The sequence below is a fragment of the Pelophylax lessonae genome (genome assembly GCF_965119305.1).
Source record: "Pelophylax lessonae genome assembly, chromosome: 13".
Taxonomy (NCBI): domain Eukaryota; kingdom Metazoa; phylum Chordata; class Amphibia; order Anura; family Ranidae; genus Pelophylax; species Pelophylax lessonae.
In genome coordinates this window covers 135,294,370-135,315,217 of record NC_138780.1, presented here as the reverse complement: position 1 = coordinate 135,315,217, position 20,848 = coordinate 135,294,370, and the positions used below count along the sequence as shown (strand labels likewise).

At 44.6% G+C, this 20,848-nt stretch overlaps 1 protein-coding gene across 1 annotated transcript in view; it reads left to right on the top strand.

The window, feature by feature from the left end:
- Positions 1–20,848, top strand: part of TYRO3 (TYRO3 protein tyrosine kinase) — a 248,018-nt gene that overhangs the window by 167,277 nt on the left and 59,893 nt on the right. The window contains exon 14 of the mRNA XM_082275310.1: positions 14,609–14,730. Within this exon, the coding sequence (XP_082131436.1) occupies positions 14,609–14,730 (122 nt within the window). The remainder of the gene's footprint in view (positions 1–14,608; positions 14,731–20,848) is intronic.

Below are 20,848 nucleotides of genomic sequence, written 5' to 3'. Positions count from 1 at the left end.
CTGTTGGTTTGGTATGGTGAGTAAACTTTCCCTTTTTTCTTTCCTCGTTATGAGGCAGTATGAATTATGGGCCCCTCCATACATGGTCAGTATATATCTGACACTAAGAAGTCCCCCTTGTAAATACAGTATGTGTTTGTGGGAAGTGGACTTGGTTTGAGAGCTAACACTCTACCCAGCAGACTGTAACATTACAGCAGACATAGGAGGTATAATCCTACCTTATTTGTAGTGTATCTCCTGTAGATCCATATATCGCCACTTAGCAGAGATGCAGGTGGATGTGCTGGGAAAACGATTTTGGCGGTCCGCCGCCATTTTGCCGTAGACCAAATGCATGTATGTCCTCAGGTCACGCCGGCCGCCATGTTTTTGGAGTCTTATGTCTCTTGTATGGGGGCGGCCATGTTTCATGAGCCCAGCTACCTCGTGGAGAGCTGGGAACGCCGGAAGGCGTACACAGGGGGCGGAGCCACGTCCTTCTACTCGGGAAAAGCAAACAGCTCCTTCCAGTCTGTAAAAGACAGACGCTGACTGCAGTTGGTTGGAAACTTCACTGCATCGGTTGGTGAGCCTTGGGGGTCCCTCTCTCTCTCTGTGGGGATCGAGAAGCAGGTACTCTGAGGGGCACTATTGCGCTAGGGGGAGACACATAAAAAAAAAAAAAAGTTTTTTTGTTTTTCTGGCAAAGGTGTCCTGACCCTGCCACTCATGTATCTCCTCCGGATCCCCTCGAGGGGTCTGCAGGATCCTCCAGCACCCCACTGACGATTGAATCATTGTCAGCTATTATGGAAACTTTTGTGTCCCGGGTGGAAGTGGCTTGTCAGGGACAGGGCGCAAGAAAGCGACCCCCGCCTAACCCCTTATTATCTGAAACCTCGGATTCAGACTCTGAGCCTATTTCTGCAGTTGCAGGTACTTCATCTGGGATTGGTGTCTCGGGTACTGTCTCTTCAGACAGTGAGGAGGATGTTTCGGCATCAGCCATAGCCAGAGAGGAAGCGTTGGTAAACGCACTCATTGTATCTGTTCAAGAAACCTTAAGATTACAGGGTATTCCGACGGAAATAGCTGAAACTGAAATCCCTTTTGGGACTAAAAAACGCATCAAAGTGGCGAAGGTTCTTCCATTGCCCAAATGTTTTGGCAATCCAATCGAAGAAGAATGGCGTCTGCCAAAACGCACTTTTACTATTTCTAAACGCATTAACAGACGTTATCCGTTTGAGGAAACCCTCATTAAGAAATGGACAGAACCACCTGTGGTGGATTCACCAATTGCTAGATTGAATAAAGCCACGGTTATTCCTCTAGAAGACGCTCCGTCTTTTAAAGATCCAGTGGATCGCAAGATAGAAGCTATGTCTCGCACCATGTTTTCCTTGATTGGATCAGCTTTCAGACCTATAATAGCTATTGGTCTGGTTTCGCAGGCTGTAACTGAATGGACCAAGTGGTTACGCCGGGACTTAGAAGAGGTCCCTCAGGCGGTATCAGATTTGTTGGAACAAATGATACAGGGGTTACAGTTTGTGTGTGATGCGGCGTTAGACGCCACTCCATTATTGGCGCGAGCATCAGTCTCAGCAGTGGTTCTCAGGCGTACACTGTGGCTAAAAGGTTGGTTAGCCGACCAAGGTTCCAAAAAAGCATTGGCTAATATCCCCTTTTTAGGAGAGCGTCTATTTGGAGCCAACTTAGATGAGATCATTAAGGATCTCACGGGTGGAAAGAGCACCTTTTTACCGCAAAATTTTAAAGGTAAAGGAACTCGTCAAAGACGAGGGCCTTCTTTTTCTGCTCACAAGAGGTTTTTTCGTCCCGCGGGTGAAAAAATTAAGTCCTCCAAAGCTCCTTCAGGAGGCGTCAGGGGTCGTTGGTCGGGCAAGCAAAAGCCCGCCCCCGCCAGACCTGAAGATAAATCGTCCAAAGCCTGAAGGTGCGCCCCCACCCATAACTGGGGTGGGGGGACGTCTTCGCCGGTTCCCGGATCCATGGCTTTCCAGAATCCCGGACAAGTGGGTTTGCAAAGTCATAAGGTCAGGGTACAAGATCGAGTTTCGATCTCTCCCACCGGCGCGATTCTTCCCTTCCAATATTCGACTATCCCCGGATCGTTTAGAAGATCTGCGGAGAGCAGTCACAGATTTACTACAACAAGGAGTGGTAGTCCACGTTCCTTGGACAGAACGGTTTCAAGGGTTTTATTCAAACCTATTTACAATACCCAGGAAAGAGGGCAAAGTGCGTCCAATTCTGGACTTAAGGGCACTCAATTCTTTTGTCAACATAAGAAGATTCAGAATGGAGTCCATTCGCACAGTAGCAGCCTTCCTGCACCCAGGGGATGTCCTAGCGTCCATAGACATCAAGGACGCATATCTTCACATTCCCATTTTCGCAGGACATCAGCGGTTTCTACGCTTTTCCGTAGAAGAGAACCACTATCAGTTTGTGGCGTTACCTTTCGGTCTCGCCACGGCTCCTCGGGTCTTCACGAAGGTGTTGGCCCCAATGTTGGCACTACTGCGCCAAAGAGGCATATCGATTCTTGGTTACCTAGACGATCTTCTGCTTCATGCAGAGTCTCCTCAGACCTTGCTACAAAACATAGAAATTACTATGATTTCTTTAAAGGAATTCGGGTGGCTGGTGAACCAGCAAAAGTCATTTCTGGTTCCCACCCAGAGGCTCGAATATCTGGGTCTAATTCTAGACACAGTCAGGACAAGAGTGTTTCTTCTGGTAGGGAAACTTCGAAAGATTCAATCAGCAGTCCAGTTGTTACTATCCAACAGCTGGTCTTCCCTTCGGACTTGCATGAGGGTTCTGGGGTTGATGGTGGCTTCCTTCGAAGCAGTCCCATTTGCCCAGTCCCATACCCGAATTTTTCAGCAAGAGATTCTTCTCAGATGGAATCGGAATCCGGAATCCCTGGACAATCAGATCCGATTGAGCAAACAGACCAGAGAGTCTCTGGTCTGGTGGCTTCGGTCTCCGATGCTCAGCCAGGGAAAGTCATTTCTGCCAATATATTGGACGATAGTGACCACGGATGCCAGCCTATCCGGATGGGGAGGAATTCTCGGTCAGTTATCTGTCCAGGGACTTTGGTCCCCGGAAGAATCCAGGTTGCCGATAAATGTATTGGAACTGAGAGCGATCAGACTTTGTCTGATTCACTGGACCGAGCAGCTCCAGGGCAGCCCGGTTCGGATCCAGTCGGACAATGCCACGGCCGTGGCTTATGTCAATCACCAGGGGGGCACCAAGAGTGTCCGAGCGGCCAAAGAAGTGGCTTGCATTCTTCGCTGGGCGGAACGATTTGTTCCAGCGATCTCTGCGGTGTTCATTCCGGGGGTGGAGAATTGGCAGGCAGATTATCTCAGCCGTCAGACTCTGGATCAGGGGGAATGGTCCCTCCATCCAGACGTTTTCCACCAGTTGTGCCTACGGTGGAGCACCCTGGATGTGGATCTGTTGGCATCACGATTCAACAGGAAAGTTCAGAGATTCGTGGCTCGCTCCCGCGATCCTCTAGCAGAGACCGCAGACGCACTGATCGCCCCGTGGGGGCAATACCAGCTAATGTATGCATTCCCTCCTCTCGCGTTACTGCCAAGACTTCTTCGCAGGATAGAGGAGGAAGGAATTCCAGTAATTCTGGTAGCTCCGGACTGGCCTCGTCGAGCTTGGTACGCCGACGTGGTCAGACTGGTGGCAGACGTCTCGTGGAGACTTCCTCTCAGGGAGGACCTACTGTCTCAGGGACCGATCTTCCATCCTGCTTTACGATCGCTGGCTTTAACGGCCTGGCTGTTGAGACCCAGGTGCTGAAGGACAAAGGTTTGTCAACTTCAGTTATTCCTACTCTAGTTGAAGCAAGGAAAGCGACTTCCAGAAAGATTTATCATCGTACATGGAAGTCCTACATTGCATGGTGTGAACCTCTGGGGTTCCGTCCACGATCTTATTCGATTAGTCGAATATTAGCTTTTCTGCAACAAGGGGTTGAGCAGAAACTGGCCTTGAGTACTATCAAGGGTCAGGTCTCAGCATTAGCTATCTTCTTTCAGAAGCCTTTGGCTACTCATTCCTTGGTGCGGAATTTCATCCAGGGGGTGCGACATCTGGCTCCGCCAGTGCGCGCGCCGTTACCACCCTGGGATCTTAATTTAGTATTGTCAGTTCTTCAGAAACCTCCCTTTGAAGATATTAGGGAGATTCCTCTACCTACGTTGTCCCAGAAGGTGGCCTTCTTGGTGGCTATTACTTCTGCACGCAGGGTGTCAGAACTGGCCGCATTATCTTGTCGTTCACCATATCTGGTGGTTCATAGAGATAAGGTGGTTCTTCGTCCGAATCCATCCTTCCTACCAAAAGTGGTTTCAGAATTTCATCTGAATGAAGAAATTGTATTACCTTCCCTGTGTCCTAAGCCCAGTCATCCTCGGGAGTTTGCTTTACACTCCTTGGATGTGGTCCGGGCGATCAGGGTATACTTGAAAACGACAGACTCGTTTCGCAAGACGGATTCACTTTTTGTGATCCCGGATGGACCCAAAAAGGGGTTGCCTGCATCTGCCGCGACCATTTCCAAATGGATCAGACAGACGGTGGTACAGGCTTATTCTATTAAGGGTCGGGAGCCCCCGTTCCCTGTTAAGGCGCACTCCACTCGGGCGCTTAGTGCGTCATGGGCCTTTCGCCATCAGGCGTCAGTGGTCCAGGTGTGCAAGGCGGCTACCTGGTCGTCGGTGCATACCTTTACAAAACATTATAAAGTTGATGTAATGGCATCGTCTGATGCCTCGTTTGGCCGCAAGGTTTTGCAGGCCGCAATTTGAGGAGACCAGTGGTCTACCTCGAGGGTTTTTTCCGTTGGAAATTTTCATTTGAGTCTCATTCTTTGTTTATAATGAGCCTTTAAAACTTCTAGTTTGGCACCGGTTGGGCCTTCTAGATTGGATTTGATTTTTGTCAATCCCACCCCTCATTTGTGGCACTGCTTCTGGATGTCCCAGCTCTTGAGAATCAAGAAGACTACGTCTGTCAATGAGCGATAGAGAAAAATGGATTTTTGTAAGATCTTACCGTAAAATCCTTTTCTCTTAAGCTCATTGACAGACGTAGTACCCGCCCCTCTATCATTGAGTTGGGTTGGGTTAAATTCTCTGTTACTGCTTTAGAACAGAACTGATTCCCTGTAGCAGAGAGAGGGAGGATATACCCTCAGGGACTGCCCCTAAGGTGGAGCCAGAACGTTTTGTCTTTCTGCCTAGTCCTACTCCTGCGGAGACAACATAACCCAGCTCTTGAGAATCAAGAAGACTACGTCTGTCAATGAGCTTAAGAGAAAAGGATTTTACGGTAAGATCTTACAAAAATCCATTTATTGTCTGATGAAACCATGGTTGAACTTTTTGGCCATAATTCCAAAAGATATGTTTGGCGCAAAAACAAGATTAAAGTTTTGGAATGGCTCAGCCAGAGACTCTGAAGAAGGGGCTAAGCCTGGAAACGCATCAGCCATCATCTATTGAGGACAGTGGTTATAGTTCCAGATACAGATTATTCCAGATGTTTGGATTGGATATTCTGTATTATAACATTTGTTTGTGAGTATACATACTTTTAATAATAAAGCCTTTTATTGAGGATAATGCGCTAGGCCGGTGCGCTTTTTGTTTGTTTTTTGATTTTAGTGCCTTCAGACAATCCCAGTCTTATAGGGCAGCAAGGCAATTGGACAGGGGGTCCTGTTTCTGAGCGCAGGAGAAAGGTGCTACAGCATCGTAATTTCATTTTGGAACACACCTGTAAGCACCTGCTTATATGGTGTTATCCAGAATGTTTACACTTTTTGCACTTCACATCCCACCACTGTTATGATGTGAATGGGGTGAAATTTCTATGTGCCCTTAATCCAATGCTGAAAAACACCAGTCACTGCACTATCACTTACAGAATATTGGCTTAGTAGTTAGGGCTGTGTTCTTATGCTCTGGGTTTTGTTCCCATCAGAGACACTGGGGTTTATTTACTAAAGGCAAATCCACTGTGCACTACATGTGCACTGCAAGTGCTCTTTGGAGTGCAGTCGCTGTAGTTCTGAGGGGTACATGCAAGGAAAATAAAAAAACAGCAATTTTGATTGCACATGATTGGTTGATAGAAATCAGCAGAGCTTCCCCTCATTTTAGATATTCCCCTCAGATCTACATGACTGCACTTACAAGTGCACTTGCAAGTGCACAGTGGATTTGCCTTTAGTAAATCAACCTCATTATCTTTATGAAGCATGTATGTGATTGATGTACAACAGGATAGGCTGCGCTAGGTTGGAATCAGTTTACAAAGTACAATAGCTGCTGACACATATATGCTGGAATAACATAAAAACACATAAAACAACAGAAATAACAAACAAGGTGCAGTGCTAATTGACGCCCTCGGATGAAGTCAATGACGATACGCGTTAGGGCGTGACCACGCGGCCTCGACACTGCAGTCACTGAACACCGCTGGATACTCTGACAAGCTGTCAGGCTTTCCCCGCCGCTGAACACCGCAGGACAGAGAGCGGTGAGCCTAAGCTTGCAGCTTGTATCCTGGCTGTTTGATTTTAATGCTTATATCCACTGTTGTATTTGTAAGTGCATATTGTAAGGGGGGCTTTTGGGTGATTTAATAAACGATCAAACGGACTTCACTGTGGGTTGTTCCTTTCTTCCTGTTATGCTGTTTCCTTGGCTAAATGTGATCCAACCCTAAGGGGAGGTGATGTGATTCTTTCATTGATGAATCTGAGACATTGCTGGGAGGTTTGATTCCATTGGCCCTATTTACTTATGATTGTGGTGAGTTTTCTACCTGTGGGGGTTGATCGTCCATGAGATGCGGTGAAGGCACATTTGTGTGATTCTGGCCACACACTGATCTCTCCTATTTCTAACACCACGGTCACGGATTAATGTGGATATAAAGGACTATTATTACAGTGACTTTTTTCCTTTTTTTTTTTTTTTTAATGCACAGTCAATGCTGTGTCTAAGCGCTACTAATGTTTGATTGATTTTATCATCTTATATATATTGTTTTATTGCTGTTTTATTAAGAGCCGGTTCACATAGCAGTGACCCGACTTGCCGGGGCAACCTCGGAGCGGCCGGCACGGACTTCATATCATTGAAGTCAATGCAAGTCGCTCCAGGTCGCCCCAAAGAAGCTCAGGACCCTTTTTCTAAGTCGGAGCGACTTGTGTCGCTCCTATTAGAACGGGTCCTGTGCTAATCTATGGCAGGCGACCTGCGGCGACTTGTCAGGCGACCAGGTGGCCTGACAAGTCGCCCCAGTGTGAACCGGCTCTTATAGTGGCTGCTATTTTGGCTTGTTGTTCTATCTTAAGCAACACGTTCATACTATATTTTTGTGCTGGGTGGATACATTCTTTTTGTGCATGGTACATGGTACATGGATGCATGGTCTTTTGGTGCTGCGTGGAAACATTGATTGATTTTTCTATAGGTGTGTCCCCTTCTTTGCTAATGATCAGCTTTTGTTTATGTAAAGCCTTATCACAAAAAGAAAAAACTGTTTGCTGTAACTGTTTATAAAGTATTAGCTGGAGTTTGGCTTCTATTAGTGTATTTTAAATCTGCTAGTACATCTAACGCTCCCCTCCTCCAGACTGTAAATGCTGCTGTCCAAAGCACTCTAATATAGGAGGTGTGTTACTGGCCATATACCCGGGTAAAAGCAGAAGGGGAAAAAAGCCTAAAAAGAAACCAATGCACATCTAAGGATTAGTAAGCTGCAATAGATTACATTTTTGGTTTTGTCTTTAATACTATAAAATATAATATACCTTCCGCACTTTTTTTTTACCAATTCTAGCAGCATTTGGTTTGAAAAATAGTTAGTGATTGTAAACCCACCTTTATACCTTTTACCTGTAGGTAAGCCTTTATTAAGGCTTACCTATAGGTACTGTAAATATCTCCTAAACTTGCACCATTTAGGGGGTATTTACATTGCATGCAGCCAATGACATCATCCGCGCATGAGCTCTGAAGAACGTTTCTTCAGAGCCCTGTGCCGTGACCGGCAGCTCCCGAGCACATGCGCGCGGGAGTGACGTCACGCGGCCCCGGCCAGTAATACAGCCGGAGTCCGCAGACCTGGAAGAAAGACAGGCGAAGATGGATGCAATGCATACTAGCACTTTATGCATTTACTTTGCAGGGAAGGCGAAAAAAAAAAACCGGAAGAGTTTACTTCCTCTTCAAAGTGTTACTAAATCCAGGACCGTAAAATCAGTCTGTATATGCAGCAAAGCATGCTTGTTAAAACTAAGGGGTTAATCCTCTGCATTTGTCTTCTCTGAATCTCCCCCTCTTCCACTGTCCCCAATCCATCTGCTGATAAAACAGAGCCTTGGAGGCACTCTGCACATGCTCAGTTTGGTGTTTATTGTTGTCTTTTTTTTTTTGGAGGGTGCATGTAATCAGTACAGGGCCAATCGGCACTGTCCAGACAGAGGGTCAGGGGTCATGCAGCCTCGTAGGACAGTCAGAGGAGAATTAAAGCTCCTCCCACAAGCTTTAACCAGGTGCTGATAGACTTCAACCAGACACTGATAGAAGTCACAATGCTGCTATATACTGCTGATGAGAAAAGGTATTTAGCAGTTTATATTTACTAAAATAATTGCATTTCCATGTTCTGTGTACTGTGGGAGACCAGATATAGTGAAAGCAGGGTCCTGGGTTTATTAACACTAATGTTGATTAAAAGAGTTTAGTTCTGCTTCAAAGAGGCATGTAACCATCTCTCTTATGTGTACAGTACTGTTAAAATGTAGCTGTGAATATGAAGGAGACAACATGCTCATTAAATAATACTTTGAGAAACTATAATCGAATGTGCATGACAAAGGGGTGGAGCTTGTGCTTAGGGCGTAAACATTCTGGTTTGCTTATATAAGAATAATACCCCAATACAGTCCTGCTCTGGAACATTTGGTCACTTGGCCCCTTTGCTAACCCTGCCCTGTAACATACACTTTTCCTTTTTTTTCTTTTGAATATTATGTTCCTAGCAGTTGTGCTGCATGGTTAATCTTTCATGGCCACCTACTAGGGGACAATAACTGCACCCCATTCGATGACTCACTCCATTCCCAGTTATTTACACTCTGGTTGGATGATTTATAGACTTGTTTATTCCTTAAACTGACCATCAGTCATATCTGCCTGTGTATATTATTGTGATAAATGAGGTTGACTTCGAAAGTGATCAACTAGCTGTGACATTTTCATATTTCCTCCTCCCTCCGCGATAATCTTTTTTTTGGTCTGACAAATTTTCTGCTTTAGTGGTTGCCACATGAGCTCCAAGATAACCTCGGTTCACTGATTTCTCCTGTTATACTATATTTTCTTGGCTGATCATGATCAAATGGTAAAGCACATTGTTTAACCACTTAAGCCTCAGCCCTATTTCGGACACTTTTTTCACAAGTTAAAATCAGTATTTTTTACTAGAAAACTACTTAGAACCCCCAAACATTATATATTTTTTTTTAGCAAAGACTCTGGAGAATAAAATGTCGGTCATTGCAATATTTTTTTGTCACGCGGTATTTGCGCAGTGGTCTTTAAAACGCCATTTTTTTGGAAAAATTTTGAAAAATCACATTTCACTGCATTTAAAAAATACTAAACCGTAAAGTTAGCCCATTTTTTTTGTATATTGTGAAAGATGATGTCGCGCCGAGTAAATAGATACCCAACATGTTACGGTTTAAAATTGCGCCCCCCCCCCCCCCCAACGTGGGATGGCCACAAATTACGGTCAATAGAGGTCTCAATAGGCGACGCTTTAAATTTATTTAACGGTTACCAGTTTAGAGTTAGAGTGCAGCTCTTTTTTTTAATTATTGCCCACGCTCTGGCGATCGTGGCGATACCTCACATGTGTGGTTTGAACATCGATTTCATTCGCGGCTCGACTTCCGTATACGTTTTTTTTGGTGCACAAGCTAACGGTGACGGGGGCGGCTAACATTTTTTATTTTTTTCCCATTTATTTTATTTATTTTTTTTAACTTTATTACAGTTTTTAAAAAAAAAAAAAAATCTGATCACTTTTATTGCTGTCACAAGCAATGTGAACATCCCTTGTGACACCAATATGTAGTGACAGGTACTCTTTATGGAGGGATCGAGGGTCTAAAAGACCCTCGACCCCTCCACTACACTTCCATGTATGCAAAACGGCGAAAACGGCATTTTTGCATACAGCCGTTTTTTAAATTTGCCGCTTTTTGCAGCACAGTAACCCGGAAGTGATGTCATGGACGCCGCCTCCGTGTTACGTCATCGGAGACACGAACGAAGCCGTTTCCGGCATTGATCGGGACTCCATCCAGCCGGCGGACGTGCCAGCTGGGTGCTCGGGGCTCCCGGTGGGACGGGAGCCCCGAGCAAAGTCACGGAAGGCAGCGGGAGGGAGGGGGAAGTCCCCACTCACCCGGGTAACGATCGAGCGGCTCCCATTACCGACGGAAAGCCGACCGTTGGCTGTTAACCATGGTACCGGGATGGTGCCTCTAGCTAGAGGCATCATCCCGGTATACCCCCGCAAAGTCTGCCGATGTAAATATACGTCGATATGCGGTAAGTGGTTAAATCAAGTCTATAGTGTTTTAAGTTGTTACCTATACAATAAAGGGTATTGCCTAAATTCAAAACTTTACAGCTATAAAAATAAACTAATTGGCTTACAGTGGTTGTAAAGGCTGAAGGTTTTTTTACCTTCATGCATTATATGCATGAAGGTAAAAAATCTTCATTATGCAGCTACCCCATCAGCCCTCTAATACTTACCTAAGACCGATCTCGATCCTGCAATGTGCACGAGACTCAAGGCTCTTCCGGGTCTCTTCCTTCCTGATTGCCTGAAATGCAGTGGCTCCCGCCACTAATTACAGCGGCGAGGCAGGAGCGGCGCTGAGCCACGCTCTCTGTGTCCTATGGATGTTGAGAACCGTCTCGGGAGCAAGCACACACGAGTGATGTGAGTTGATTGCGGTTGAGCTCAAAAGAGGCTCCAGTTTAGCCGCCCCCAATCGTGTGCTGAAAATCCCCACAAGGTGGAACACCCCTTCTGCAAGGGGGTTCCAAGAGACTGACGCTGGTCACGGACCTCGGCGTCCTCAAAAAGGGTGCCAACACGGTAAAAAACGCGCTGGAAATGCCCCACTTCTGCCGGAAGTGAAGTCACATTCGTGACGCCAAACCGGAAGTGGCCTGAAATGTCGGGATCAGCGGGCGCTGCAATACCCAGGCTACCACTGATTACCAGACATTAACCCAAAGAGGACCAATAGCCAACGGTGCGGGTGCTGGTTCTTCCCCAGACTCCAAGAGGGGGAGAAAATCCATCACAAGGATCCGGGTAAGCATACTCACCCCTCCACATCGGGGCATGGAAGGGTGAAACGCCAGCCACCCGCGCCTGACAGGAGACAAATGGGATAAAAACCTCATCCCAAAAAGAAAAAACAAGGAGCAGTTTGATGGCTACTTAGAAATGAAAAAATGAAAAAAAGGGGGAAATAAATAAATAATTAGAAGGGACCCCCTCAAAATGGTCCAACCCAAGAATGGAAAAGAAGGGGAATTGAAAACGTCTGAATTAGTAAATTACATAGCCATATCCCCCGACCTCAGCTCATGGGGATTGCGCAGGGCAATGCATAATAGAAAATGGGGAGTAATGTTGCTCAATTAAACACCACACATGCAATGCCCACAGGTGGTACGCAGCTGTCATGTCAATGAAATTGATATACATACAATTATGTTATGTTACAATTATGTTAACAAAGCCATAGTAAGCAGCAGTATTCACCTCACATATCCAGATAAACTCGACACATGACGTGAACACAACTGCACATATTTGAGAGTCAAAAAGATACCAGTGTGGAGGCGCTTAACGCATATGTAGCACCCAAACTCCCCTCCCAAAGGGGGGGGGGGGCCTGGGAATCTCTTCCTGAAAAATCAAAAAGCACACATCCCATCCACCACACCTGGATCTACTGAAAAAACATTGTTTTACTAAAGAATACTCATATATGCATGGGGAAACATATTTCAATACACGTATACATACATACATATACAAAACAGTTAATTAAGCAACCCTGCCTATTCCCGAGAACCAGGAGAATATCATAAATGACAAGCCTACAAACAAACAAACAATACTTCCAAAAAAAAAAAGGAGAAAAGGGAGAAAAAAAAGAGGGAGAAAAAAGGGGGGGGGGAAGGAAAACTGATATGTCTCTAATCAGTCTTGCCCGAACTGAAGCCAATCTTTTTTTAGGCTTTTTTTTCTTTATTTCACCTTGTATTCAGCCAGTAACATAGCTCCTGTATTAGAGTGTGTACATTTTGGATGAAGTAGTAAAGCAGACAACTTTGGACAGCAGCATTGTTGTCAGTCTGAAGCAGTGTTTCCCGACCTTTTTTTTTTTTTTAAGTAAAGGCACCCTTTAAAATTATGGACAATCTCGATGCACCCTCCAAAATGATGGACAGTCTTAAGGCACCCCAATCTAAAATGTAAAAACTATTCAGATAGTTTAACGTAATGCAGCAATATCAATACATGTAGGACACCCAACATAAAAGGTGATTCATTCTTAGCTAATGAGACCCCAAAACTGATGGAGAGAGGCAAGGGAGGGTCAGACAAGGATGATACGCAGGCAACTGACATCCTCCCTATTAACTGATGGTTGGCAGCTAGAAGGTTGAAATGGTGAAAATCTGTGGCTTTTTGCAAATAAACGGCAGGTTTCATCAACCCACCGGCTTGTATACAATTTTATGGCAATTCTTAGGCATTTTGCCAAGGCATCCCTGAAGAAACCTCAGGGGCACCCTGGTTGAAAAAGGCCGGTCTAGAGAGATGGCAGTGTTAGGCTACATTTGCATGGGCGACTAGCGCCGGTGCGAATGGCAGTGACAGGACTTTTCTGATTTCTACACTGTTTCAGCAACCTGTGAGCGGCTTGCTGCAGCCAAAGAGTCCTATACATTCTTGGTAATAGGTCTGTGGTGGCCCCAGCTATTTGTGGCTTTATGCAGGTCTGGCTGCTGGACGCACTTTGTGCTCCCCACTCTTCTGATTCTATCCCCCCCCTCTACCTTGAATCTCCATCTCCCCAATATTAAATTCACTACCTGCCCAGTTGGTATCTCTGTCCTCCTGTCTTAGATGCGTACGGGGTTGCAGCTCTCATAGATACTTTTTAGTTTATGATGTGTTCCATACACTGAGTTTCAAAACTAGCCAGAACTTAAGTGCCTTATTGCTTTGCCTTTTTGTATATCACTGTTTGAATTTATGGCTCTGTTTATATGAAGTTGACTGTTTCCCTTTATGCGTAAAATAAAGAAATAAAGTTGTATTCGGCATAAAAGTCTAATTTTACAATTATTACAATTATCAAAGTATGTTATATGACATCAAACATAATACAGCAAAGATATTTGCTAAATTGTTACTTCCAATCTATATATCCACAATGAATACATGCACGTACATAGGTAAAGTGAGCACCACTTAGTCATATACCAGATAATATTCAGCAATACCAACAGGAATACAGTACCTAGAATAAAATGGTGAGAAGCAAATTCAAGCCAGACCCTGCTAAAAGGAGAGGAGGAAGAACCCAAGGTTTCAGGGGAATAGAAAGCCTCTTTCTCAAGAACCTTTAAATATAACTAAAGGCAAAACTTTTTTTTTTTGGCTATGGATAGAGTGGAGAGGGATTAGGACACTTGTCAGTTTTTATTTTTGTCTGTGCCCCCGTTAGGGAGAGTCACCCTCTCTATTTATACTGTTTACCATTATCATTTAAAGTAAAAGAAAATCCCAAATGTTGGGTTGTCCCCAGAGGGGATAGTATTAGAGGGAAATATTCCCATGGGGTCACCAGTTCTGGTAACCTGGGGGTCCCCAAGGAATTCCCCTAATTTTCAGGGATTTCCCCTCACTTCCTGTTTGGCTATGGGACAGGAAGTGAAGGGAAATCTCTGCAATGGAACACAGATGGCAAAAATAAATCTGATGAGTTATAATCCTCCACGTCTCTATCCAAAATGAAAAAAAAAAAAAAAGTTTTGCCTATAGTTCTACTTTAAGGCAGATGGTGTTCTTTTCTTATTACAAGACTGAGATTGGTCAGGTGCTATATAAAAGGTGCAGTGGTAAAATTATCTACAAAATCGAAGTTCATAGGCCTGCTATAGAGTCTATACGGATGCCTGGAGCATACACCTAAAACTTGGTCTTGCTGCATGATAACTCATTTGGGTAGTACTATAGTTTTTCAGATAATAAATAATGCTACATTCATTTAAAACAAAGTACAGGACAAAGCTCTCTTAGTCATTTACTGCAGGCCTCAGTGTCGAGATTGCCTATGCTTGAAGACCTCTATATACAGCATGCTGTGCAGTCTAGTCACTTCTATTTCATTGAACTGCACACAAAGTATTAATTCTACGTATATCATCCACAGGAGTGAGTCTGAGAAGTCGTACCAAGGGAAGGCTGCCAGTTCCAATGGTCATCCTACCATTTATGAAGCATGGTGATCTCCACACTTTCCTGTTGATGTCTCGCATTGGAGAAGAACCCATTGTAAGTTTGTCAAGAGATGTAACTTTGATATTTGGATTTTTCAGTTGCCGTGTTGATCCCTAAGCCCTAGCTTGTGCAAGAATTTGAATTTGTTAGTCTTTAGTTGTAAGTCTACAGTATATATGTGCCTATGGAAACCTCTTTACCTTTCAATTTAGCTTTGATTTGGGATTACTCTTTGACTAAGGTAAAAGACCCCTAGAGATCTGACAGTTGCTGCCCCTGTCAGCTGTCTGGATTTTTTAATGCTGATATCACACTCTGTCTTCTAGCTCCTAAGTTAATATAGTGCCTCGAAAAAGTATTTATACCCCTTGAAATTTTACTAATTTTGTCATGTTACAACCAAAAACGGAAATGTATTTTATTGGGATTTTATTTGATAGACCAACACAAAGTGCCACATAATTGTGAAGTGGAAGGAAAATGATAAATGGTTTTTAAAATGTTTTACAAATAAATATCTGAAAAGTGTGGCATGGATTTGTATTCAGCCCCCAAGTCAATACTTTGTAGAACCGCCTTTCACTAAAATTACAGCTGCAAGTCTTTTTGGGGATGTCTCTACCAGCTTTGCACATCTATCTAGAGAGTGGAATTTTTACCCATTCTTCTTTGCAAAATAGCTCAAGCTCTGTCAGATTGGATAAAGAGCGTCAAATTGAAATAAAACCATAAGAAGTCGAGTTTGCAGTCTGCAAAAAGTCATGTGGTGGACACAGCAAACATGTGGAAGAAAGTGCTCTGGTCAGATGAGACCAAAATTGCACTTTTGGGCCTAAAAGCAAAACGCTGTGTGGCGGAAAACTAACACTGCACATAACCCCGAACACACCAACCCCACCATGAAACATCGTGGTGGCAGCATCATGTTGTGGGGATGCTTTTCTTCAGCAGGGACAGGGAAGCTGGTCAGAGTTGATGGGAGGATGGATGGAGCCAAATACAGGGCAATCTTAGAAGAAAAGCTGTTAGAATCTGCAAAAGATTTGAGACTGGGGCAGAGGTTCACCTTACAACAGGACAACGACCCTAAAAAATACAGCCAGAGCTACAATGGAATGGTTTAGATCAAAGCATATTCATGTGTTAGAATAACCCAGTCAAAGTCCAGACCTAAATCCAATTGAGAATCTGTGGCAAGACTTGAAAATTGCTGTTCATAGACGCTCTCCATCCAATCTGACAGAGCTTGAGCTATTTTGCGAAGAAGAATGGGTAAAAGTGTCACACTCTAGATGATCAAAGTTAGTAGAGACATACCAAAAAGACTTGCAGCTGTAGTTGCAGTGAAAGGTGGTTCTACCAAGTATTGAATACAAATGCACGCCACACTTTTCAGATATTTATTTGTAAAAAATGTTAAAAACCATTTATCATTTTCCTTCCATTTCACAATTATGTGCCATTTTGTGTTGGTCTATCACATAAAATCCCAATAAAATACATTTACATTTTTGGTTGTAACATGACAAAATGTGTAAATTAAATTTCAAGGGTATGAATACTTTTTCAAGGCACTATATATCAGTATCAAGCTCTATAGTGTACATTCCTCCTAACATGGAGCTCTGTGTGCACACTAAATATAAGATATGGCAGTTGACAGTACATCAGCTGTCAGACTTTGGATGACATTTCATCTCTAACCTCCCCGGGCAGAGAGTCCACGTAAAGTGGAAATTTTGTCAGAAAATTAAGTCCTGCTAGATCTCTTTAGGCCGGCCCCTTTTGCAGGTATAGCTATGTAAAACATTAAAAATAAGTGCCTACAATATTTTAAATTCAATAATACACTGTTTCACCCTGCACTGCACATGCTCAGGTGCTCTCCATTTTTAGGCACTGACTAATTTGTAGAGGCTGATGTGCTGATAGCCTTAGTGCTAATTAACACCAGATGCAGTCCAGTGCGTTTTTTTGTTCCTGCATGAAAAAGGCATGCACAGTGTTTTCTATGTATTACAATGGCCCTAGTTCACACTGGTGCAGTCAGTTCCATCCAGTTTCCGATGCAGAAAAAAAATTAGAACATGCTGCTTTTTTTTGCACAGAACTGTATCGGAACACAGCAAAACGTATCAAAAATGCACCGGAACTGCTTGCAGTGTGAACTGTAAGCAAAAACTCATCCGTAACATATCCAGAGTGCGTTTTTGTAGTGTGAACTGGCACTTAAAGCGGAAATAAATCCTATTATTTTTTACAGCCAAGGAAGCTGCTTTTGTTTGAACTGCAACTGTCATGGCGCTGCACTTGTGGTCAAGTTATGACACCAGTTTTTTTAAGATTTGACAGTTTAGTTGAGGAAACAAGCAAATGTGACAGCAATCCTGGCATTCCAGGAATGTAACTTTTTTTAAACTGGTGGATTTAGTTCTGTTTTATGATTTACTTCTGCTCAGGGGCTTCAGCAAAATGGCAGTCACCAGCAAGAAGAAACAGGAGCAATGCTGGAGGCAATTTACAGAACACACTAATTTTAGAAGCATAATTATTATGTGGAATGTATGTTCCTTGCTAAAGAACATGATTTTGTATCAAGTTGATATGGATAAAGTTCCTCTTTAAGACAAAGTGACTGAATATAAAGAATCTTTCTTGGTCAGCCCCTTTATTATGAAAAATGAGGTTTGTCATGTCTGAACTTTGAACCCTGACTGCAACAGGCAATTTAAGGTATTTTGCCTTACAGGCAACGTTAACTCTGAGCTCTCATAGGTGATTTATGTATTCTTGCAGTGGTAAGTGTAGTTCAGAAGGAAGCAGTGATCATCCTGTATATGAATAATGTGGACATTTTATACAAACTGATGTTTTATTTATTACAGGTGCTTATATAGCACTGTAAATTTACACAGCGCTTTACATCTATCTATATTGTACATTCACATCAGTCCCTACCCTCAAGGAGCTTACAATCTAAGGTCCCTAACTCACATTCATATATACACATATTAGGGCCAATTTAGACAAGAGCCAATTATCCTACCAGCATGTCTTTAGAGTGTGCCGTGGTTGGGATATTCTATGCAAAAAGGTAAAAAACCTTCTGCATGCAGCTTACCCCACAGCCCCTTTAAATACATACCTGAACCCATTCGATCCAGCGTTGTGCATGAGATCCGAGGCTCTCTTGCTCCTCCTTGGCTCAGATACAGCAGCAGGAGCTATTGGCTCCCTCTGCTGTCAATCAGAGTCAGTGACAAGAGAGTGGGGCACAGGGCCCAGCCCTGCTCTGTGTGCCTTATGGACACACAGAGCAGGGCTCGGGAGTGAGCACACATGAACGCCCCTAAGCAAGTGGCTTACTTTGAGGCACTTGCTGGGGGAGGAGCCCAGAGCACTGGTGGGGCAAAACCATTGCACAGAGCAGGTAAGTATGACAAGTTTGAAAACAAGACAAAACAAAAAACCTTTAACATTACTTTAAAGTGTATTTCCACTTTTGCAGCCAAATTGACATAACACATAGTTACATAGTTACATAGTAGTTGAGGTTGAATAAAGACAATAGTCCATCCAGTTCAACCTGTGTAGGTGTGTGTGGCCATAATCATCTCTCATACCCCTGAATGTTCTGATCCTTGAGATGTACGTCTAAGAGTCTTTTGAAAGCAACCATACTTCCCGCAGAAACTACCTCTTGTGGTAGAGAATTCCACAATCCTGTAGCCCTAACAGTAAAGAACCCCCTGCGTTGCCTGAGGTTAAAACGCTTCTCCTCTAATCGCATTGAATGCCCTCGAGTCCTCATGCAATCCTTTCGACTGAATAGCTTTTTTTCTATGCTGAGATAACCATTGAGGTATTTATAAATTGCTATCATGTCCCCCCTCAGTCGTCTCTTCTCCAGGGAGAATAAATCAAGCGATTGCAGACGCTCTTCATAATTAAGGTCCTCCAATCCCCCAACCAGCTTAGTTGCCCTTCTCTGGACTCTCTCCAACACCTCTATTAGATTTGTTACATCTTCTCATTCACATAGCATAATTAAAAAAAAATCTGGAGAGTTAATGTTTGCCATAATTGAGGTTCTGCTTTGGTATGATAATAAGGGGAAGCTCAGTGTGTCCCTCACTGTCAGTGGTGACAAATTGAGTTTCTCTGTCGCTCATTGACAGACGTAGTCCTCCTTGATTAATATCAACTCGGTTATACTGCCCTCTACAGGAGTAGGACTAGACAGGAAAGAAAACGTTCTGGCCACACCCTAGGGGCAGTCCCAGAGGGTATATCCTCTCACTTCCTGCTACAACAAATCAGTTTTTTTCTGTCTAGTTAGGAGTAAGGACCTAGATTCCTTGCTAGGATCTTCGGTCCTGGCAAGATTTTTTTTTAGACAGCTTTTTTTCTCCAGTGTTCCTGTGAGATCTTCAAGCAAGTACGCTGAAACTGGGCGACGGGCTGGATGTTGAGATCCAGTGGTGACCCCAGTTCAGCCTACGAGCGCGGGTCGGCCGCGACATAGTCCCACTGGACGGGGACTGACCCTGCGAGTTAAACGTCTCGCCTGGACGCCAATGACCAACAGAGTCACGGCGTCTGTATTGGTCGACAGCCCCCCCACCCCGGTAGAGAGGGGTTCTGTCAGGAGTTGGCACCCGCCTGGTTCCGGTATGGTGAGTAGAATGTTCCCCCTCTTCCCCTGTCGGGTTTGTTGGTGGACGCGGGCCCCTCTCTGGGATGGTCGGACACTCGGTTTTCTGGGTCTCCCCTCTATCCTATAACAGGTCACAGATCCCCCAATTTGAGTGTGATTTTTGTGAATAGAAACCAGGAGGCTGGGTTTGGGAGCTGACTATCTAAAGTCACTATATGACTGTAAGGGTGACTGAAGTCAGTGGCAGACTACTAAAAGGCATTACTATTGAGGTATAGAGGTATCCTACCTGTCTAGTGTGTACACAGGCCGATGTCTATGCCTGAGTTACTGCAGCCACAGATCGCCATCCCTCCAGAAAGCTGGTCAGTTCCGCAGGCCGAGGACACCTCCCGCAGGCCGAGGCACTTCCGCAGGCCGCACAGGCCGAATGCCTACATCCCGCAGGCCGCTGCTAGCTTGCAAGCCGCCGCTATCCTACACAGGCCGCCGCCATTTTCCGCAGATCGCACGAGGCCGCCATATTGGCGTAGCCTCGTGTCTCCAGCATGGGGGCGGCCATGTTTGAGGTGACCAAACACCTCGTGGAGTAATTGGGAGGCGCCGGAAGGCGTGTAAAGGGGCGGGGCCACCTCCTTGGCCCAGGGAAAGCAAGCCAAAGACTTCCTGTCTGTAACAGACAGTGCTGGAAGCAGTTTGATAAGAAACTTCTGTGCATCAGGTGAGCCTTGGGGTCTCTCTCTCTCTCTCTCTCTCTCTCTCTCTTTCTGAGGGGTCCAAGCAGGTAGACTGAGGGGCGCTACTGCGCTGGGGGACTAAGTTAAAAAAAAAAAAAAAATGTTTTTTTTTTTTCTTGCAATTTATTTTTTTGTGTTTGCTGGCAAGTGTCTTGTTACATGAACCCTGCCACTCATGTATCCCCACCTGATCCCCTCGGGGTGGCCGCAGGACCCTCCAGTACCCCACTTGTGATGATGCATTATCAGCAGTTCTTTATCCAGAGTCTTTGGTATCCCGGGTGGAGGTAGCCTGTCAGGGACGGGGGTCAAGAAGAGCGACCCCAGCCTACCCCTATGTCATCTGATACTTCAGATACGGATTCTGAGCTTGTCATTGCCGGGAAACCTTAAATCTTGAGGTTACACCGGCAGAGGTAGCTGAGACTCATATTCCTTTTTTGGTACTAGCAAGCCTACCAAAATGGTGAAGGGTTTCCCTTGCCCAAATGGGGTCTTCCGTAAACGAGCTCCTGCTATTTCCAAACGCATTGCTAGGCGCTATCATTTTGAGGAATCCCTCATTACAAAGATGGACGGTACCACCAATAGTGGACTCACCGATTTCCAGACTAAATAAAGCCACTGTTATCTCGTTGGATTGACAGAATGGGCCCCACCCATCTCTAGGGTGGGGGGACGTCTTCACCGGTTTCTGGATGCAGGGCTTTCCATAATCCCGGATAAAGGGGTTCGCAAGGTCATATGGTCGGGATACAAGATCGAGTTTCGATCACTT